The sequence below is a fragment of the Notamacropus eugenii genome, chromosome 1 (assembly GCF_028372415.1).
Source record: "Notamacropus eugenii isolate mMacEug1 chromosome 1, mMacEug1.pri_v2, whole genome shotgun sequence".
In the NCBI taxonomy this organism is placed as follows: Eukaryota; Metazoa; Chordata; class Mammalia; order Diprotodontia; family Macropodidae; genus Notamacropus; species Notamacropus eugenii.
In genome coordinates, this window is record NC_092872.1 from 117,398,955 (window position 1) to 117,416,603 (window position 17,649).

Below are 17,649 nucleotides of genomic sequence, written 5' to 3' on the forward strand. Positions count from 1 at the left end.
TCCCTTGACCTGTCCTCCCACAATAGTGTTTGTTTCTGATTATCCCTTTTCCCAATTTGCTGTCCCTTCTATTGTCTTCTCTCTCCTATCTCCTTCTCCTTTGCCTTCCTATAGGGTAAAATAGATTTCCATTTTCAAATGAATGTGTTATTGACTCCTTGAGCCAAATCCCATGAGAGTAATGCTCAGTTACTTTCTTTCATCTCCCCCCTCTTCCCCTTCATTGCAAAACTCTTTTTTCACGCTTTTATGTGAGGTGTTTTGCTACATTCTACTTCTTCCTTTCTCTTACTTCTAGTACATTCCATTCAACAGTAAATTTTATATATTTTTAGGTATTCTCCCTTCATATTCAGCTCACCCTGTGCCCTCTGTATATATATATATATATATATATATATATATATATATATATATATATATATATATATATATATATATATATATACACACACACACACACACACACACACACATATATACACACATATACACACACTCATATATATACATATATGCACATACACACATACACTCATGTACATATACATACCTACACATATATAATAAATACATACATACACACTTACATATTCCCTCTAACTACCCTAATACTGACAAAGGTCTCATGAGTTACAAATAACATCTTTCCATGTAGGAACATAAACAGTTCAACTTTAATGAGTTCCTTAAGGCTTCTCTTTCCTGTTTACTTTTCCATATTTCTCTTGATTCTTGTTTTGAAAGTCAAATTTTCTATTCACCTCTGGTCTTTTCATCAAGAATGTTTAAAAAACCTCTCTCTCATTGAATGTCTATGTTTTTTCCCTGAAACATTATACTCAGTTTTGCTGAGTAGGTGATTCTTGGTTGTAATTCTAGCTGCTGTGCCCTCCAAAATATCATACTCCCAGCCCTCTGATCCTTCAATATAGAAAATACTAAATCTTACATTATCCTGACTGTGGTTCCATGAGATTTGAATTGTTTATTTCTGGATGCTTGCAATATTTTCTCCTTAACCTGGGAGGTCTGGAATTTAGCTATGATATTCCTGCGAGTTTTCATTTTGGGATCTCTTTCTGGAAGTGATTGGTGGATTCTTTCAATTTCTATGTTACCCTCTTGTTCTAGAATATTAGGACAGTTTTCCTTGGTAACTTCTTGAAAAATGATGTCTAGGCTCTTTTTTTATCATGGCTTTCAAGTAGACTAATAATTTTAAAATTATCTCTCCTGAATCTATTTGCCAGGTCACTTGTTTTTCCAGTGAGATATTTCACATCGTCTTCCATTTTTTTAATTCTTTTTTTTATTATTTCTTGATTTCTTATAAAGTCATTAGTTTCCATTTGTTCCATTGCAATTTTTAAGAAATTATTTTCTTCAGTGAATTTTTATATCTCCTTTTCCATTTGACCAATTCTGCCTTTTAAGGTGCTCTTTTCTTCAATATTTTTTGTGTTTACTTTATCAAGTTGTTGACATTTTTCATGATTTTCTTGCATCATTCTCATTTCTCTCCCCAATTTTTCCTCTGTCTTTTCCTTGATTTTCAAAATCCTTTTTGAGCTCTTCCATAGTCTGAGACCAACTTATATTTTTCTTAGATGCTTTGGATGTAGGAGCTTTGACTTGGTTGTCTTCTGGAGTGTGTGTTTTGATCTTTCTTGTCACCATAGTAACTTTCTATAGTCAGTTTTTTCCTATTTTTGGCTCATTTTTCCACCTTATTTCTTGACTTTTAGCTCTTTGTCAAAATAGAGCTCTGCTTCCAGGGTAGAGAGAACACTGTCCTAAGCTTAAGGGGTTTTGTACAGTTGTTTTCAGAGATACTTCTAGGGACCTGTAAGTTTTTAGTTCTTCCAAGGTGGCACCATCTAAGGAAAGCTGTGTTTACTACTCTCCTGGCCTGTGCTCTGGTCTGTGAGCCACCCCAAGAACTCTCTTCTGCCCTGGAACTGTGAGGAGGATCCCTCCTCTACTGTACCAAGCTTTGCTGTACTTCTTCTAACCCTAGGACTGCTATGCAGGACTACAACCTGAATCTGAGTATGGGGAAAGAAACAGAGTCCTGTCTCAGTGCTAGTAAAAAGACTCCTGTAATCTCCTTTGGATCACTTGTTTGACCCCCTTACCATCTGTGGGCTGAGAGCTCCAGAAGCAGCCACTGCCACTGCTGATTAAGACACTCCAAAGCCTGAATCCTGGTTTGCTTGTGACATGGTTATACTTGCATGGCCAGGGGCAAGACACATTTCCTGCTGATTTAAGTTGTCTTTGGTCTTTGCTCGGGGTCAAGGCCCAAGCCCCCTGGATCCCCCTGACCCACGGGCCCTTAATCTGTGGACCCTGAAGGAAGGAGACCAGAGACAAGATGATCCAGGCAACAACTCTCTATTCAGCTGAGGGTTAGGGTTTATAAAGGCTGATCCACCAATCACATACATGCTGAGCTCATCCCATTACTTCACCATCTCATGACTGTTCCACATCCTTACACCCGCAGTAAGGAAGAAAGCTTATCTTGTTCCTGCAGCTAGTTCCTGGGTTCCCAGGCTCACTTGTAACTTTACTGTACAGGGCATTGGTATCTGCAGGAACATCAGGTTCCAGGGCCACACAGAGCTTCTGCCAGGGTGTGCATCAGCACCGTTCCCACGAGAACAGGCTTTGCCTCTGACTTGCACCCCCTGGGACCCTCTGGGCCCCTTACAGGTCTTTGTGGGTTGAGAGGTCTGTAAACCATCACTGATGCCACTGATTCAGTCACCCTGAGGCCTGCTCTCAGTTTCCTGGGGCTAGGACCTGGTCTTCTCTGGCATGGCCTATGCCAGACTGTGCTCTTCTCTCACTCTGGTACAACAGACCATGCTGAACTTCCAAGTTGTCTTGGGCTGGAAATTTGTTTCACTCTGTCTTTTTGTGGGTCTTGCTGCTCTGGAATTTGTTTAGAGTCATTTTTTTTAAGATGTTTGGAGGGGTTTGGAAGAGCTCAGGCGAGTCCCTGACTTTACTCTACCATCTTGGCTTTGCCTCCACTGTTTCCTTTCTGATTTTAGTTGCATTGGGTTTTTTTTGTGCAAATTTTAAAAATTTATGTAATTAGAATGGTTCATTTTACCTTCTGAGATCCTCTGTCCCTTGTTAGTCATAAACGTTCCCCCTTTTCCATAGATTAAAAGATAATTTCTTCCTTATTCCTCTTTCTTTTTTATGTGACCTTTTACATATATAATCATATATCTACATTATATAACCTTTATTTTGGCTCATGATGTGAGTTGGTCTAAACCTAATTTCTGCCACATTCTGTTTAGCTCTAATTATTAGGAAGTTTTTGTTTACATAAAGCCAAAATCTACTCCCTACAACTTTCAAATATTGCTACTACCCTCTGAGGACAAGTAGAACAAATCAAATATCTCTATAATGTAATGGTCCTTAGATATTTAAAAGGGACTATCATCCCACCACAACCATTGCTTACAAGTCTTTTTCTCCTATTAATTGAATAGTTTTTTTTTAATCTAATCTTTTGATGGCACCATGTGTTATGGACTTCCATCCTCCAAGTATCCTGGTCAGCCTTCTCTAGATGAATTCAAATTTGTCAATATCCTTCCTAAAGATGTGAATCAAATTCAGTGCTATAGATATGCTATGATGACAGCAGAGTTCAAGTGGATTCTCGCCTATGAATTCCAGAACACATACTAAGATCACATTTTTTAAAACATGCCACACTTGTTATTCATATTGATGCTGAAGTTCTCTAAACCTCCTGTCTAGTCACATAATTTCCCTATTCTGAAATTTTTTCCTTAAATTCAAGGGTGGTGCTCAGTTGTTTCAGTTATATCCAACTCTTTGTGATGCCCATTTGGGGTTTTCTAGGCAAAGATACTAGACTGGTTTGCCATTTCCCTCCCCAGGTCATTTTATAGACAAGAAAACTGAGGAAATCAAATTGCAGTGACTTGTCCAAACAGCTAGTAAATGTCTGAGGCCAGATTTGAACACAGGTTTTTCTGATTGATATTAGGTCTAGCACTCTATCCACTGTGCTACCTAACTTCCCCAAAATTCAAGGATAGAACTCTAAATTTATTTACATTAAGATTTATTTCATTAGATTCAGCACATTATTCTTTTTGATCCTGACACTATATTCTCTGTGTTAGATCAATTTACTATTGTAAATTTAATAAAACAACCATCTATGTCTTAATCCAAATCATTGATAGCTATCAGATTGGCTAAAATGATTGAAGGGGAAAGTGACAAATATTGGAGGGGATGTGGAAAAATTAGGACATTAATTCACTGTTGATGGAACTCTGAACTGATCCAACCATTTTGCAGAGCAATCTGGAAATATACCTAAAGAGTTATTAAACTTCCTATACCCTTTAACCCAGCAATACCACAACTAAGCCTGTTTACAAAGATGATATGGAAAAGAACCTATATGTTCTGAAATATTTGTGGCAGCTCTGTATGGTGACAAAAAACTGGAAATTGCAGAGGTGCCTATCAATGGAGTTGAACAGATTGCGGTATATGATCATGATGGAATACTACTGTGCTATAAATGATATGTTCAATGATTTTAGAAAAACATGAATAGCCTTGCATGAAATAATGAAAAGCAAAATGAACTGAGAAAGAGAAAATTGTATATAGGACCAGCAATATTGTTTTAAGAACAACTTTGAGTGACTGTCATATTGACTATTATAAATACCCAGATTAACTACAAAGGACCTATGAAGAAAGATGCTCTCTGTATCCAGAGAAAGAACCGATAAATAGAAGTATGTATAGAATGATTTTACATATGTGTATATATATATATATATATACATACATATATATGTATACACACATATTTGTTATAATGGTAGCCATCTTTAGGGTGGGGAGGAGAGGGAAGAAGAGAAAGTTACACGATAACTTTATTATATATTTAAAAGAAATAGCAAGTTGTGCATAATAGATTTGTAGTTTCATTTGCAAGCATCTTTTTTTTTTTCTGTTCTATTATGTTAGTTAGGGAATGACATGTTTTATTTCTTAAGTTTAGAACAAAAAAATAATTTTAACTAAGGTTAGATCCCTGGGATACTCCATGGAGATCTTCCCCCATGTTAACATTTATGCAGTAATGATTATTCTTTGGGTTTGTGTAGCCATCCCATCAGTTCTAAGCTCACCTAGCTGTATTACACCTCTTCATCTTGCCTATAACAATAATGTTTGAGATTCTGGTAAATGCTTTGCTGAAATCCAAGTATACTGTATCTGTAGTATTATTCTTCCCTATCAGTTGAGTAACCTTGTTAGAAAAACACATATTTTTAATAATATATTCTAGAATTTGGGTCAGGAATTGAAGTTAAGTTCATTGGCTTATTAAAAACTCTCTCTCTTCCAGTTTTTTTTAAAATTAGGACAAAATTTGTCTGCCTCCAGTCCAGTGACACTTCTCCCATTTTGAGTGATTCTTTTTAAAGAGCCCAGGCAGCATCTTAGTAATCACACCTACTAGTTCTCTTGTCTCTCTAGGATGTAATTCATCTGAATTTGAGAAATTGAACTGATACTTTGCAAGTCTCACCATTTTCTGAGTTGTCATGGGTTTCAAGTCCCTATTAAGCAATTTTGTTATCTTTCCCTGTTTCCCTGAGAAGGATAGACTTCTCAGTTTGACCATTATTCTCCTTGACAAAGAAAACAAAGCAAATGCAGAGTTGATTGTTTCTCCATCATCCTATCCACTGTGAACAGGAGTCCTCTCTTTATTTTGATCTCATTTCCAGCATAATCCTTAAATTCATTGTTTTCATCACCAGTATCAGTTAATTCTGAGCTTTGTCCTCTTGTCGCTAGTCTAACAGGACTGTGCCATTCTTTTGTACTGAGTCAACTAGATGGCATAGTGGTTAGAATGACAGACTTGGAGTCAGGAAGACTTGAGTTCCAACCCTATTTCAGATACCAACTATCAATATAACCGTGAGAAGTCACTTCATCTCTTCTTAGCCTTGGTTTCATCATCTATAAAATGCAGATAGTAATAGCACCCATTTCTCCAGGATTGTTGTGAAGTTTTACAAACTTTAAAAAGCTTTAAAAGTTTTGCAAACCTTAAAGCACTATATAAAGGTGAGCTATTATTATTTTCCTGTTACCTACTCTTTTCTTTTACACCAATCATCTATATGGTATACATACATCTATACATTCACGTCAGTCCCTCTCTTTCTCCTCTGAATCATTTATTTTTGTGCCCTCATAAATTTCTTCTTGAGAACTTTCTAACCTCTTGAACCAATTTCGTCAGCAGAACTCTATGTCATGGGCTTTTTCTTTCAAAATCTGGGGTTGTATAATCAGAATCTTTCAAAATCCAAGTTATACTCATTGGCATTCTTTGCCCTTAAATGGTTTCTCCTATGAAATTTCCTCCCATTAGTACATACTAGTCTACCACCCCTTTTTATCTTTTGAATAAGATATCCTGTTTTAGTGATAGATTCCAATAAGTCCTATCCCATAAAATCCCAGTCATGCAGAATTGTGTTAAGATCTGTTTATAACTCCTACTTGATACTTACGTGTACTGCCATTTTTGTGTGTGTTTTATTTTGTTTTCCTTTGAAGTACTCTTTACATTCTTTCCAAAATAATATTTCATTCTCCCTGTTAAGCTGTTGGGGTGGGGAACCTGCGGCCTCAAAGCCACATGTGCCCCTCTAGGTCCTTAAATGTGGTCCTTTGAATGCAATTTGTTCTGTGAAGTTTGAATTCAGTCAAAGGGTCACACTTGAGGACCTAGAGGTCCACATGTGGCCTGAAGACCACAGGTTCCCTACCCCTGAAGACAGTGGAAAGATATTCTTCCAGTTCTTTCACCCCTCTTATGCAAGAGATACTGTGCTAAGCACTTTACAAGAGAAGGGAGAAGAATCTCTTCAGAAATGAATGTGATATAAAAATAAAGGATATCAATTAATTTTAAAAATTTGATTAGCCAATTATTAAAGTAGAACTTTGAATTATTCTCTCTCAGTTCCAGTCTCATTAAAAAGGAAATCTTGTATTTTTAGAGTATGGTGCATGGCTTTTTTTCATTAGTTTGCTAATTGATCTTTTGCCTTTCACTTCTCCTTTGTACAGGTGGTCCTATGGTGTGTTACTATGGGAGATTGTTAGTTTGGGTAAGTACTTTCCTGTACAATACCGCAAGACATCCCATATTTTAATAATGTGACTTTATATCTGTGTGTCTTAATAGTGATTTGGTTATAACAATTTAAATAAGTTTTTTTTCAAGATTCTCAGATGTGCAGTTGCTTATCTTTTTGAAAATCCCATCTAATGCCTATTTGAGACAACCAGTGCCTATATGAGAGTAATGCTTGTGATCACATGTGTTTATGTCTCATGTTAAAAGTTTGTAAGAAGCAGGAGAGTCAGTCAACAATTTCAGGTGATTGAACACAATATGTGTTTAAAGTGGTATAAGACAACTTCATTTTATAGAATTATTATACTCCTGATAAGATATGTGAAAACCAAATTTTTAAAAGCAGAATAATACATCATGTCATTTATAAGAACAAATCCCAAAATCTGAAGTAGTTTTAAAAAGAAGTATATCAAGCCATTTAGTAGAGGAGAACATTTGGTAGAGAAGGAGACGTGATTCCTTCCTGTTCTGGCTTTGGAAAGTTTACATTATATAGGATTTAAATGAGAACTCACATATAAACCACCATACACAGTTAAGTAATTTTGCTGAGAGGGCAACTTGAAACCAAGGTAAATTGAAATGGATATGAGTAAATGTAAGCATTCAATAAAATTTGAATAAAGCCAAAACAGCAGACTTAGGTGGACCCAAAGTAAGATTTGGGTATAGATATCTGAACGAGAATGTTTTGGGTAGATCCAGAACCTGGGGGAACCTAAAATTCTTTGTCATCTCTAGCATTTCTTGGTAGTTCCTGGGATGAGGGTGACATTCTGAGTTCAAACAATCTCTAGTCACATAAAGTTAGGTTCAAATAATATTAATAAATGATGAATGATAATACATACTCATATCACAGATTTAGATCTGAAAATGACTACAGAATCATCTAGTCCAATCCTCTCATTTTACAGATGAAGAAAAAGAGGTGCAGAGAGGCAATACATAAAGGTCACCTAGATAGTCAGTGGCAGAGCTAGGATTCAGTCTCTAACTAGTCTCCTGACACACAGTTCCTCTTACTTTAAGTGGCCTAGGGAAACTGGTCATACAAAGGAACTATTTGGTAAAGACTGTAATGAGTGTTTATTAGCACTTAATAAATCCCTTTTCTTTCTCTCTCTCTGCCTGTCTTTCTTATCCAGAGGTCCCAAACTTATTTGGCCTACCACCTCTTTTAAAAAAATTACTCAGTACCTCCTGTAAATCTACTTTTTTTAACTCTTTAACGGTTTCTTTAAAAATTTTCATCATTTCAGAAAACATATATATGTATATATATTTTTTAAATCACATCTTAAATTTAATGTTTTATTGTAAATTTGTGGAGTTTTTCCTGAACTGAAATTTTGATGATGCAATATTGTATCATGTAACTTTATAGTATCATATTGTAAGCAAGTCATTACATGCTCGCATTCCTATTGATGCATGCTGCTCTTTCCAACAATATGCAACATGCTTGTCTGCCAATACTTTCTCGTGAAGACCTTTCCTCAATGTTTTGTGTGTTTATTTGGAAGTGATGTAATCACCATGACTTTGTTGCAAAACCAACATGTACGAAAGATTTTTCAAAATTTTCTTCTATCCTTATTCTTGTACTGCCCCCGTATTTTTACTCAATGTCCCCCTCAGCTGCACCCAAGGCTGCTACCACCTGCCCTGGATAGACCCCCTAGGATGCAGTATGTCCCAATCTGGGAACCTCTGATTCTAATCTGTGTTGTAACACCAGATTATCATATAAGGAATTTCCTTAAAACCTCCTACATTGCCTCACCCAACCAGGAAATTAATTAGAATACTTAATTTGGTGGCTCAGATTCATGACGACAGAAGATCTACTTCCTGTCTTTTAGGTGGTACACCGTACTGCGGAATGACATGTGCAGAGCTCTATGAGAAGCTCCCACAGGGCTACAGATTGGAGAAACCCCTCAACTGTGATGATGAGGTGTAAGTGTGCAGATATGCCTAAGGTTCCAGGATGACTGGGTCACTATATTCCTGACTGACAAAACTCATAGCCTAAAAAACAAAGGATTTATAAGTAGTGAGATCTGTGCTTGTTCACATTAATGGAACACATTCTCTATAAAGAATGGAAACTGACAAGATATTATTGTAGACATTTAAGGAGGGTCATGGTGATCGCTTAAGGTGAAAATTAGAATGGGACAACAAAAGGCTAGGTCATGGAACCTTGAGACTTTACACAGGGAAATCTAAATCTTTGAGGTAGTATTTTAAAGAAATTTCATTTTTTTTTCTCTTTAGGCAACCTTCTTCCATGAAAATTCTTCATTACTAACATCATATTACAGGACTGGCTAGTCATAATTTAATTCATCCATCACAAGCCTAATTTTTTTTCCCTTTGTGAAAAGAGTTTTACTTTAACATCCCCATTCCCAGTCTTGTTTCTAAGAGTACGTAACTATCTTCATGAAATAATTGATTGAGGGTAAATCATTCAAAAATATCTGCCTTTCCCAAATTATTGGAGATTAATTTCTTTGATTTTTTGAAGACTTTTCAGTCTTTGCAAGGATATCATTTCAAATACTCAATGATGCATTGGGCCATTGTTGGTTATTACCATTGAGAGACAGTGAGTTTGTGGCATCTAAACTTAGAACAGAGACTTAGAAGAATGGGATACAGACTAAACAAGATAGGGGAGGCAAGAAAGTTACATATTTCCATGGAGGGGAAAGCATCAGAAAACTTTCAATCATTCTACAATTTGCCACCTCAGTTGAGAGCAACACATTTGCTGTTTCCTTGCTTCTGATGTCACTTCCAGGTATATACAGAATTAATGGTTCTTAATATTTCACATTTTCATGTTCAAAGGTATGACCTAATGAGACAGTGCTGGCGTGAGAAACCTTATGAAAGGCCATCATTTGCTCAGATACTTGTGTCCTTAAATAGGATGTTAGAAGAACGAAAGGTAAGGATCAAGGCACTCCTGGCTTGTACTTTTAAGTGTTCTATTCTGTCTTCTGAATAAGCAGCCCTTTCATCCTAGGCTAATATAAATAAATTTATCAGTTATTTACTATTTATCATGTGCCTAGCTCAGTCTTTTTTAGGAAAAAAAAGTATATCACATGTTATCCTTCCTGAAGGAGTTTGCAACTTTATGACAGAGTTGATCAAATATGATAACTTATAAAAAAAATACTTTGCAAACCTTAAAATACTATATAAACTTCCAGATTATTACTATTATAATAATTCATTTAAACTTAAAAAAAGTAATGAGTAAATAAGATATACAATTGAATATTTAATAAATTATTTATTCCCAGAATTTAACACAGTGACTTATAGAGTTTTGTTGTTTAATTGTTCCAATTGTGTCTAACTCTTCATGACCCCATTTTCTGATTTTCTTGACAAAGACACTGGAGTAGTTTGCCATTTCTTTCTCTAGCTCATTTTACAGATGAGGAAACAATGGCAAACAGAGCTAATGGACTTGCCCAGAGCTGCACATCTACTAAGTATCTGAGGCCACATTTGAACTTAGGTCTTCTTGACTCCAGATCTGACACTCTATTTACTATATCACCTAGCTATTAAATGGAAAAAGTATTATAGTTAATAAACTTTGCTTAAAAATTTTGTTTAAAAATTATTAGAAAGGGAAAAAAGCCATATTGGACAGAGTTATTAGGAAAGTCTTAGGTTAGGTCATATCAGATCAGAGAACCTTCATCAAGAGTTTAGATTCTGGATAAAGTGATGTTTCTATGAACATCAATCTAATGGATTTGGGGGCAAAGTGACAGAACAAGAAAGATTGGCTTGAAGGTAATCGACGTTAGAAAGAAAATCATAAATCTCCAAGTGGATAGAGAGCTGAAGTCACCAAGACCTCAATCCAAATCCTGCATCAGATACTTCTTAGCTATGGCCTTCACCAAGGCTTAACCATTCTAGAACTCAATTTCCTCATTTTACAATGGGGGATGATAGTAGCATCTGCCTCCCAGGACTGTAGTGGCCTGTATAAAGTTTTCAAACCTTGAAGTACTATGTCAATGCTAACTATTATGATGATGATTAAAACTGGAATGAATGAATGGATGAGCAAAACACACGTTACACACTTCTCTGTACTTTTTATTGCTAAGAGCTGGGAATGCAAATACAAAGGCAAAGACAGTTTCTTCCCTAAAGCAAATTTATATTATAATAGTGAAAATACACACTGGGGTGGGGGTGAATTGAGCCACAAAAGAGTAGGTTTTGACGTGATTTTCAGGGATTACAGCAGAGTATATTGTATTTGACAAGTTCCAGAACTGGAGTGGGGCAGGAAAGGAGGAGGAGATGGAAAAAGATGGCTTGGGAGTAGAGAAAGAAATGAAGCATGTCAGAGGCCTACCTGAAATAATGAGTCAAGTAAGCCTAATAAAGACAGAGTTTGCAAACAACAATGTACATTATCCATACATAAATATATGTATATATATGTACATATATATCAGATAAATTGGGGAAAATCTCAGGAGCACTGCATTGACATTAAACAGGACTGGGAAAGACTTCTTGCAGAAGATGAGATTTTTAATGAGACTTGACACAAGCTTGGGAGGCCAGGAAATAGAGAAGAGGAGGGAGAGAATGCCACGCATGGGACACAGCCAATGAAAATATTCAGAGTCTGGAGATGTAGTGCTATTTTCAAAGAACAACAAGAAAACCATTCTCACTAGATCACAATGTATTGTGGGGGTGAGTGAAGTATAAGAAGATTGAAAATGTAGAGCTGTCTAGATTATGAAGAGCTTTGAATATGAAACAGTATTCTATATTTGATCCTGGAGGTAATAGGAGTCCATGAGCTTATTAAATAGAGGAAGGAACAGCCAGATTTGCACTTTAGGAAGGTCAGTTTGAGAGATGAGTGTAGGATGAAAATGAAGCTGGAAGAGACAACATAGAAGGCAGTTGTAATAGTCTAGGCTTGAAGTGAACAGGGCCTGCATCAGAGTGGTAGCAGTATCAAAGGAGAAAAGAGAGTGCATACAAGAGTTGTTATTCAGGTTGTTATTCAGAAATGACAGGACTTGAGGACTATATTTGTAGAATGAAAGTGAAGAGTCAAGGATGACACCTAGGAGGATGGGAGTACCCTTGACAGTAATAGGACAGTTAAAAAGAGGGGAAATGTTGAGTTTAAGATCTTAAGTCTATGAAGACATTTATTTTGAAATGTCCAAGTGTATAGAGTACTGGACTTGGAGTCAAAAAGACCTGGATTCAAATTCTATTACTGATACTTTCCAGCTGTGTGATCATGGACAAATCACTTCATATCCCTCAGCCCCAGGCAACTAGCTAAGACTTATCTACTAAGTTAAAGATGGATTCCATCAGTTTGGTGAAAAACATTCCCAAACCAATCAAATCACAGGTTCCTGATTTAATGAAGAAGGCAACTCAGTCACCCAACAATGCTGTATTTATTTTTGTTGTACTTATCTCCTCCCTTAGGGTGTAAGCTCATTGTAAGCAGAAATTGTATCATTCATTTTTTATACACGTATCCTTAGTGCCTACCACAGTGCCAAGCACATAGTAGGCTTTTAACAAACTTACTGATGGATACACATCAGCAAACTTTTTCGACCTGGTTTTAATCACTACAGGAATAGTGCTCTTATTTGAGGGAAAGCAAATAGAATCTTAAACCACTTCTATTTTACTTTAGTGACTATTTTCTAACAAAAGAATGCAGTTACAAATATGACCTGAATCTGAACTCTTCTCATTCTTCCAGACCTATGTGAATACCACTCTTTATGAGAAGTTTACCTATGCAGGCATAGACTGCTCTGCTGAAGAGGCTGCTTAGGAAAGACCATCTTCATTGATTGTTCCTCAAGAAAGTCAGCTTTGCCAGCATGCAATGTGATATAGGATGTAGAAATGTGTATATCTTCTGTATGTATGAAACACTTTCACTACAGATACCTATGTGTATATCTTACAATAGGCTCTGACTATAGAACTGTATATACTGTTTTGAGTAAGAATGTATTAAAACCCAGAATTCTTGTTATGCATTTGCATATACAATAATATATTTTTATAGAAATTGGGCCCCTTCTGGGAAGGTCCATGGAAATACATTTATTGTCATGCATTTTTATTACTGTCCTAGATTTGTTTTTATGTTTTCTTTAAGATTATATTAATAACAAACAAGTATTTCATAGCAATGGATTAAATTTTGCTATAAACTTAATACAACAATAAACCACATAAGAAAAATCTGATATTTTAACTCTATTAAGCCACAAAACGACATTGAGTAGACAGGGAGGTCATTAATTGATTATTCATATGGTTTGAGAGTTTCTCTCTCTACAAAGGGAAAAGAAAATGATCTTTTGATTCATAGGAACAGATGTGACACTATTCATGTTCATATGAAGATTTAGTCATGTGTCTTTGGTGAACATAAGATGCGTTCAGAAAAGCAGCTTTCAATAGGTGACTCAAACTCATTTTTCTGTGTGGAGAGGCTGGTTCAAAATATTGGAACTAATGACAAATTCTAAAAATATTTTGCATTCCTCAGTTCATATGTTTAACCAACACCTTTTTTTCCTAGGGAAACTGATGCACTTAAGCAGTGCTTAGCTTTAAGATATAGAAAACCTACAGTTATTTTAGAGTGCCACATGATATTTATCATGCAGAATAAACTTCCATAAATGTATTACACATTGTAAAAATAAATTTTGATATAATTGTCAGTTTCTCCTTTTTGTAGTATGTGCTCACACCGCACTGAATGAAGTCATTTAATAAGAGAATAAATGTTTGCCTACCCTTTTTAAGTAAAAGCTTATGTGTTGAGTTGTTGTGTGTCCTGTTTATACTTAAAACACCTCTTACAGGTTTTCTTTCTGAAGGAAAGGGAAGATCTGGGCTTAGGACTGGCCCTTTCATCTTTGCACACCTTGTACCATACTGAGCTTCAGTTGGTCAAAGGTAGTAGCAAACACCCTGGTACTGAGATCTTCTCGAGGTTTGACTGGTGGATCTCTTGAGTTCAGGAGTTCTGAGATACAGTAAAACTAAAGATGACAAGGTGTCTAGGGCATGTTGAGCCTCTGAGAGCTGGGGGACACCAGGTTTCCTAAGGAGGGTTGAACTGGCATAGTTCTGAAACAGAGCAAGTCAAAACTTCCTTGTCTGTCAATTGATTAGTATTCGGCCTATGAATGGATGCTGCCTATTTTTTAAAAAAACAAAAGGGCACAGTGGGATGATTGTGCCTGTAATCTCTACAGCTGGGGGAGGCTGAGTCTGGTGGAGCCATTGAATCTGGGAGTTCCAAGCAGAACCAAAGCAGATCAGCATGTTCAGGCTAAGGTTGGTGTCAATATGGCTAGGTGTTGAGAGTGGAAGGCCACCAGGTCACATAAGGAGAGGGATACCCCAACTCATGTCTGAAAAGAATGGAGCAGGTCAAAATTTCCAAGCCATTTGAGTGTATGACTTGTGCATGAGAAAGGGCAGTCTCAACAAATGCATGAAAATTAACAAAACCTCCATTATACATGTGTTTTCTCAATCAGAAATGATCACGATTACAAAAGAACCTACAGAAGTGATTTAATCAAACTCAATTCCCTTGTATCGCAGTACATCCAGACTGAGAGAGGCTCAATAAGGTAGAGGCAGGAAGGGAGGGTGAAAGGGAACAGAGAAGGAAATAGCCAAGATGAGTTTTAACTTGGACCAAGCATGTTTATAGAAATGAACTAGTTTGAGGAGATATTAGAAATAAATAGTGGTTCAGCTTGATGGTAACCATCTAAAGATCTCTGTAAGACTGAAAAGATTAATACATACCCAAAATGTGTTCCAGAATGTTCCTTACTTATTATTCGCTCAAATATTCTGCTTTCAATTTTTGTTAAAGAATATCTGGTTGCCTAAAGACAATACACAATTGCCAATACACAAAGACAATACACAAAAATGCCAGGCTGCTAGCATTCCAGAGGACCCTAGAAAACTGAAACAGAATACAGAATTCCCTTTTGCCTTTTGGCTGAATGATATGCATATACTCTTTAAAAATCTATGCTTACTTGGTTAGCAGTTTATAATGGTAAATATCGAGAGAATAATCCAAAAGGCCATGTATTATTGGGACATATTTGAGTACACCATATATCATGATTCCATCAATAACATTCTTTCTGCTTATATTTTTGTTGATTTTAAAAATCAGTTGAATTTATTATTTGACATAAATGTAAAAAGGTGTTGTCCAGAGGTATTCCAGGTGACTAGTTGAAAAAAAAAAACCTTAAAATTTGGAGATATAAATTTTAAGTTTTTTGATTGGAGGAACAATGGCAATCATTAATTTGCATAGATGGATTAATTAGTGATTTGGTCCTATCATGGGGGGTTGATAATGTAATGCTTAACAAGGTTTACAGGCATAGTTTCTAGGTAATTAAATGTTGGGGGTGTAAGCTCAGTTTCATGTGGACAGTCTCGGGCAGGTGAAAGTGAGGACTTCTAAACCTTAGAGTTCTCATGAGGCCCCCCAGGGAACAGCTGGGAATTGAGGTGTGAGACCCGGGCTATCTCGTGCATTTCCGCCTCTTCCCCATGGGAAACTTGCTGGGGAGAGCAATTAAACACTTTATTAATAATGCTAACATGTTATTAATAGAAAAAAAGTGAATGGGGCTCTTGGGGGTCACAGTTTATATACCCTTGGAAAAGTGTTTATGAGGATGGCAATCAACTTAACAATTAATGAGAAAATTAATATTATAATGGGAGGTGGGCTCATTTTGAGAGTCTTGAGGATATGTGACTTGGTTCACCCAAGTCTTGTTCAAAGACACTTATCAATTTCCATATCACTTATCTGAGAAAAGGGAGAATCCACATTTTCCTAGATCTCTTTGAGTAAACAATGAGCAGAAATCTGCCCAATTCTCCTAAACTTAGAATTTCTTTTACTGTTTTTGATCAAAAAGTAACCACCAAAAGAAAACAGATATTGGAAACACAGGTTTTAATTTACTACACAACTTTGGTATAATTTGTCATTCCTGACAGTATATAAATAAAATTAAATAGTTTTCTCTCTCTCTTTTTTTTACATACTGTCCTCTCCCCACCCCACTCCCATATTGACAAGTTTACTGAGTACTTCCATGTACTTTTACACTTACAGTTCTATATTTTAGCAACAACAAAAAGTTAAATACATAAATAAAAATTAAATAAAAAGTTAGCTTTAAGAAATGATATACATAACAGAGACTCTTCATTCCAACTCTGTGTGCACCCAAAAGGTCCTTAACTTTGCTTACTTTCAAATTATTTAGTTACTGTAAAACATAAGTGTGAGGAAATACAATTTCAAGGGAACACTTTCCCCTCAACTTGAGCTATGAAATAAACTACAATTTTACTTTTTGGTGGGTGGGGGAAAGGGGCTTTTGGAAAGGACAGTAGGTAAGATTTTCTTTGTAAATACCATTGTCACCAATGGAGATTCAGGAAACTCATCAAATTGCCAGATAAGTGATTTTTATAGTGATCATTTCCTTACTTTTGCATCACCTTTAACATTCCAGGAGATATACTCCATGCAAGCAGTCGCATTTTCACTGGAGTCATGGCCTCCAACTATAGTGGGATGTAAAAATGTTACATATTATAAGACAATATCTATAATATCACCCTTCATCTTTCTGACATTAAGCAGAATTTAAGGTTTGAACAAATGCAATGATACTCATTGCTTATGAGATATTTGGTTTTAAGACCCCAAAATATCTCTTAAATAAACATTCATATGAAAAGAAATAGAAGCAAAATCTAATGTTAATTCTTTAATATAGTAAACATATTAACCTATGTCTTTATTCATGGTCAGAGTGTATACCTTGACATGGTTAATGTTATTAAACATCTACTATTTGCTGCCATGCATAGAGTATATGTTCAATGTTTGTTAAGTGAGTAATATTATAAATTTTCTGTTCTAATATTCAATTACAACCATTACAAATGAGTTAATCGAAATATTAGTTATGCAAATGTAAAGGAAAACCTGGCTAGAAGATCTTAAAATTAATTTAACATTTAACTTGATATAGTTATATATAGATGTGTGAGATAGAGGCTTCCTGGAGTCAGGAAGACCTGAGTTCAAATCCACCCTCAGACACTTCTTAGCTGTATGGCCTTGGGCAAGTCACTTAACCTCTGATTTCCAGACAAAAGTATGGGAAACAAAAGATGGAATTCTGTTTCCACAGGATTTAAACTTCTCCCAGCCTTGAGTAATAACAGAATGTAAGTCAGAGGTGACTAGTTCT

At 35.9% G+C, this 17,649-nt stretch overlaps 1 protein-coding gene across 2 annotated transcripts in view; it reads left to right on the forward strand.

Annotated features, from left to right (window-relative positions):
- The window catches only part of TEK (TEK receptor tyrosine kinase), a 135,484-nt gene extending 121,341 nt beyond the window's left edge, over nucleotides 1-14,143 (forward strand). For both annotated transcript variants that reach the window (XM_072612487.1, XM_072612498.1), the window contains 4 exons: nucleotides 7,183-7,223; nucleotides 9,121-9,217; nucleotides 10,118-10,217; nucleotides 13,059-14,143. In XM_072612487.1, coding sequence (XP_072468588.1) covers nucleotides 7,183-7,223; nucleotides 9,121-9,217; nucleotides 10,118-10,217; nucleotides 13,059-13,133 — 313 coding nt within the window. In that variant the 3' untranslated portion in view covers nucleotides 13,134-14,143. The remainder of the gene's footprint in view (nucleotides 1-7,182; nucleotides 7,224-9,120; nucleotides 9,218-10,117; nucleotides 10,218-13,058) is intronic.
- Nucleotides 14,144-17,649: the final 3,506 nt, after the last annotated feature.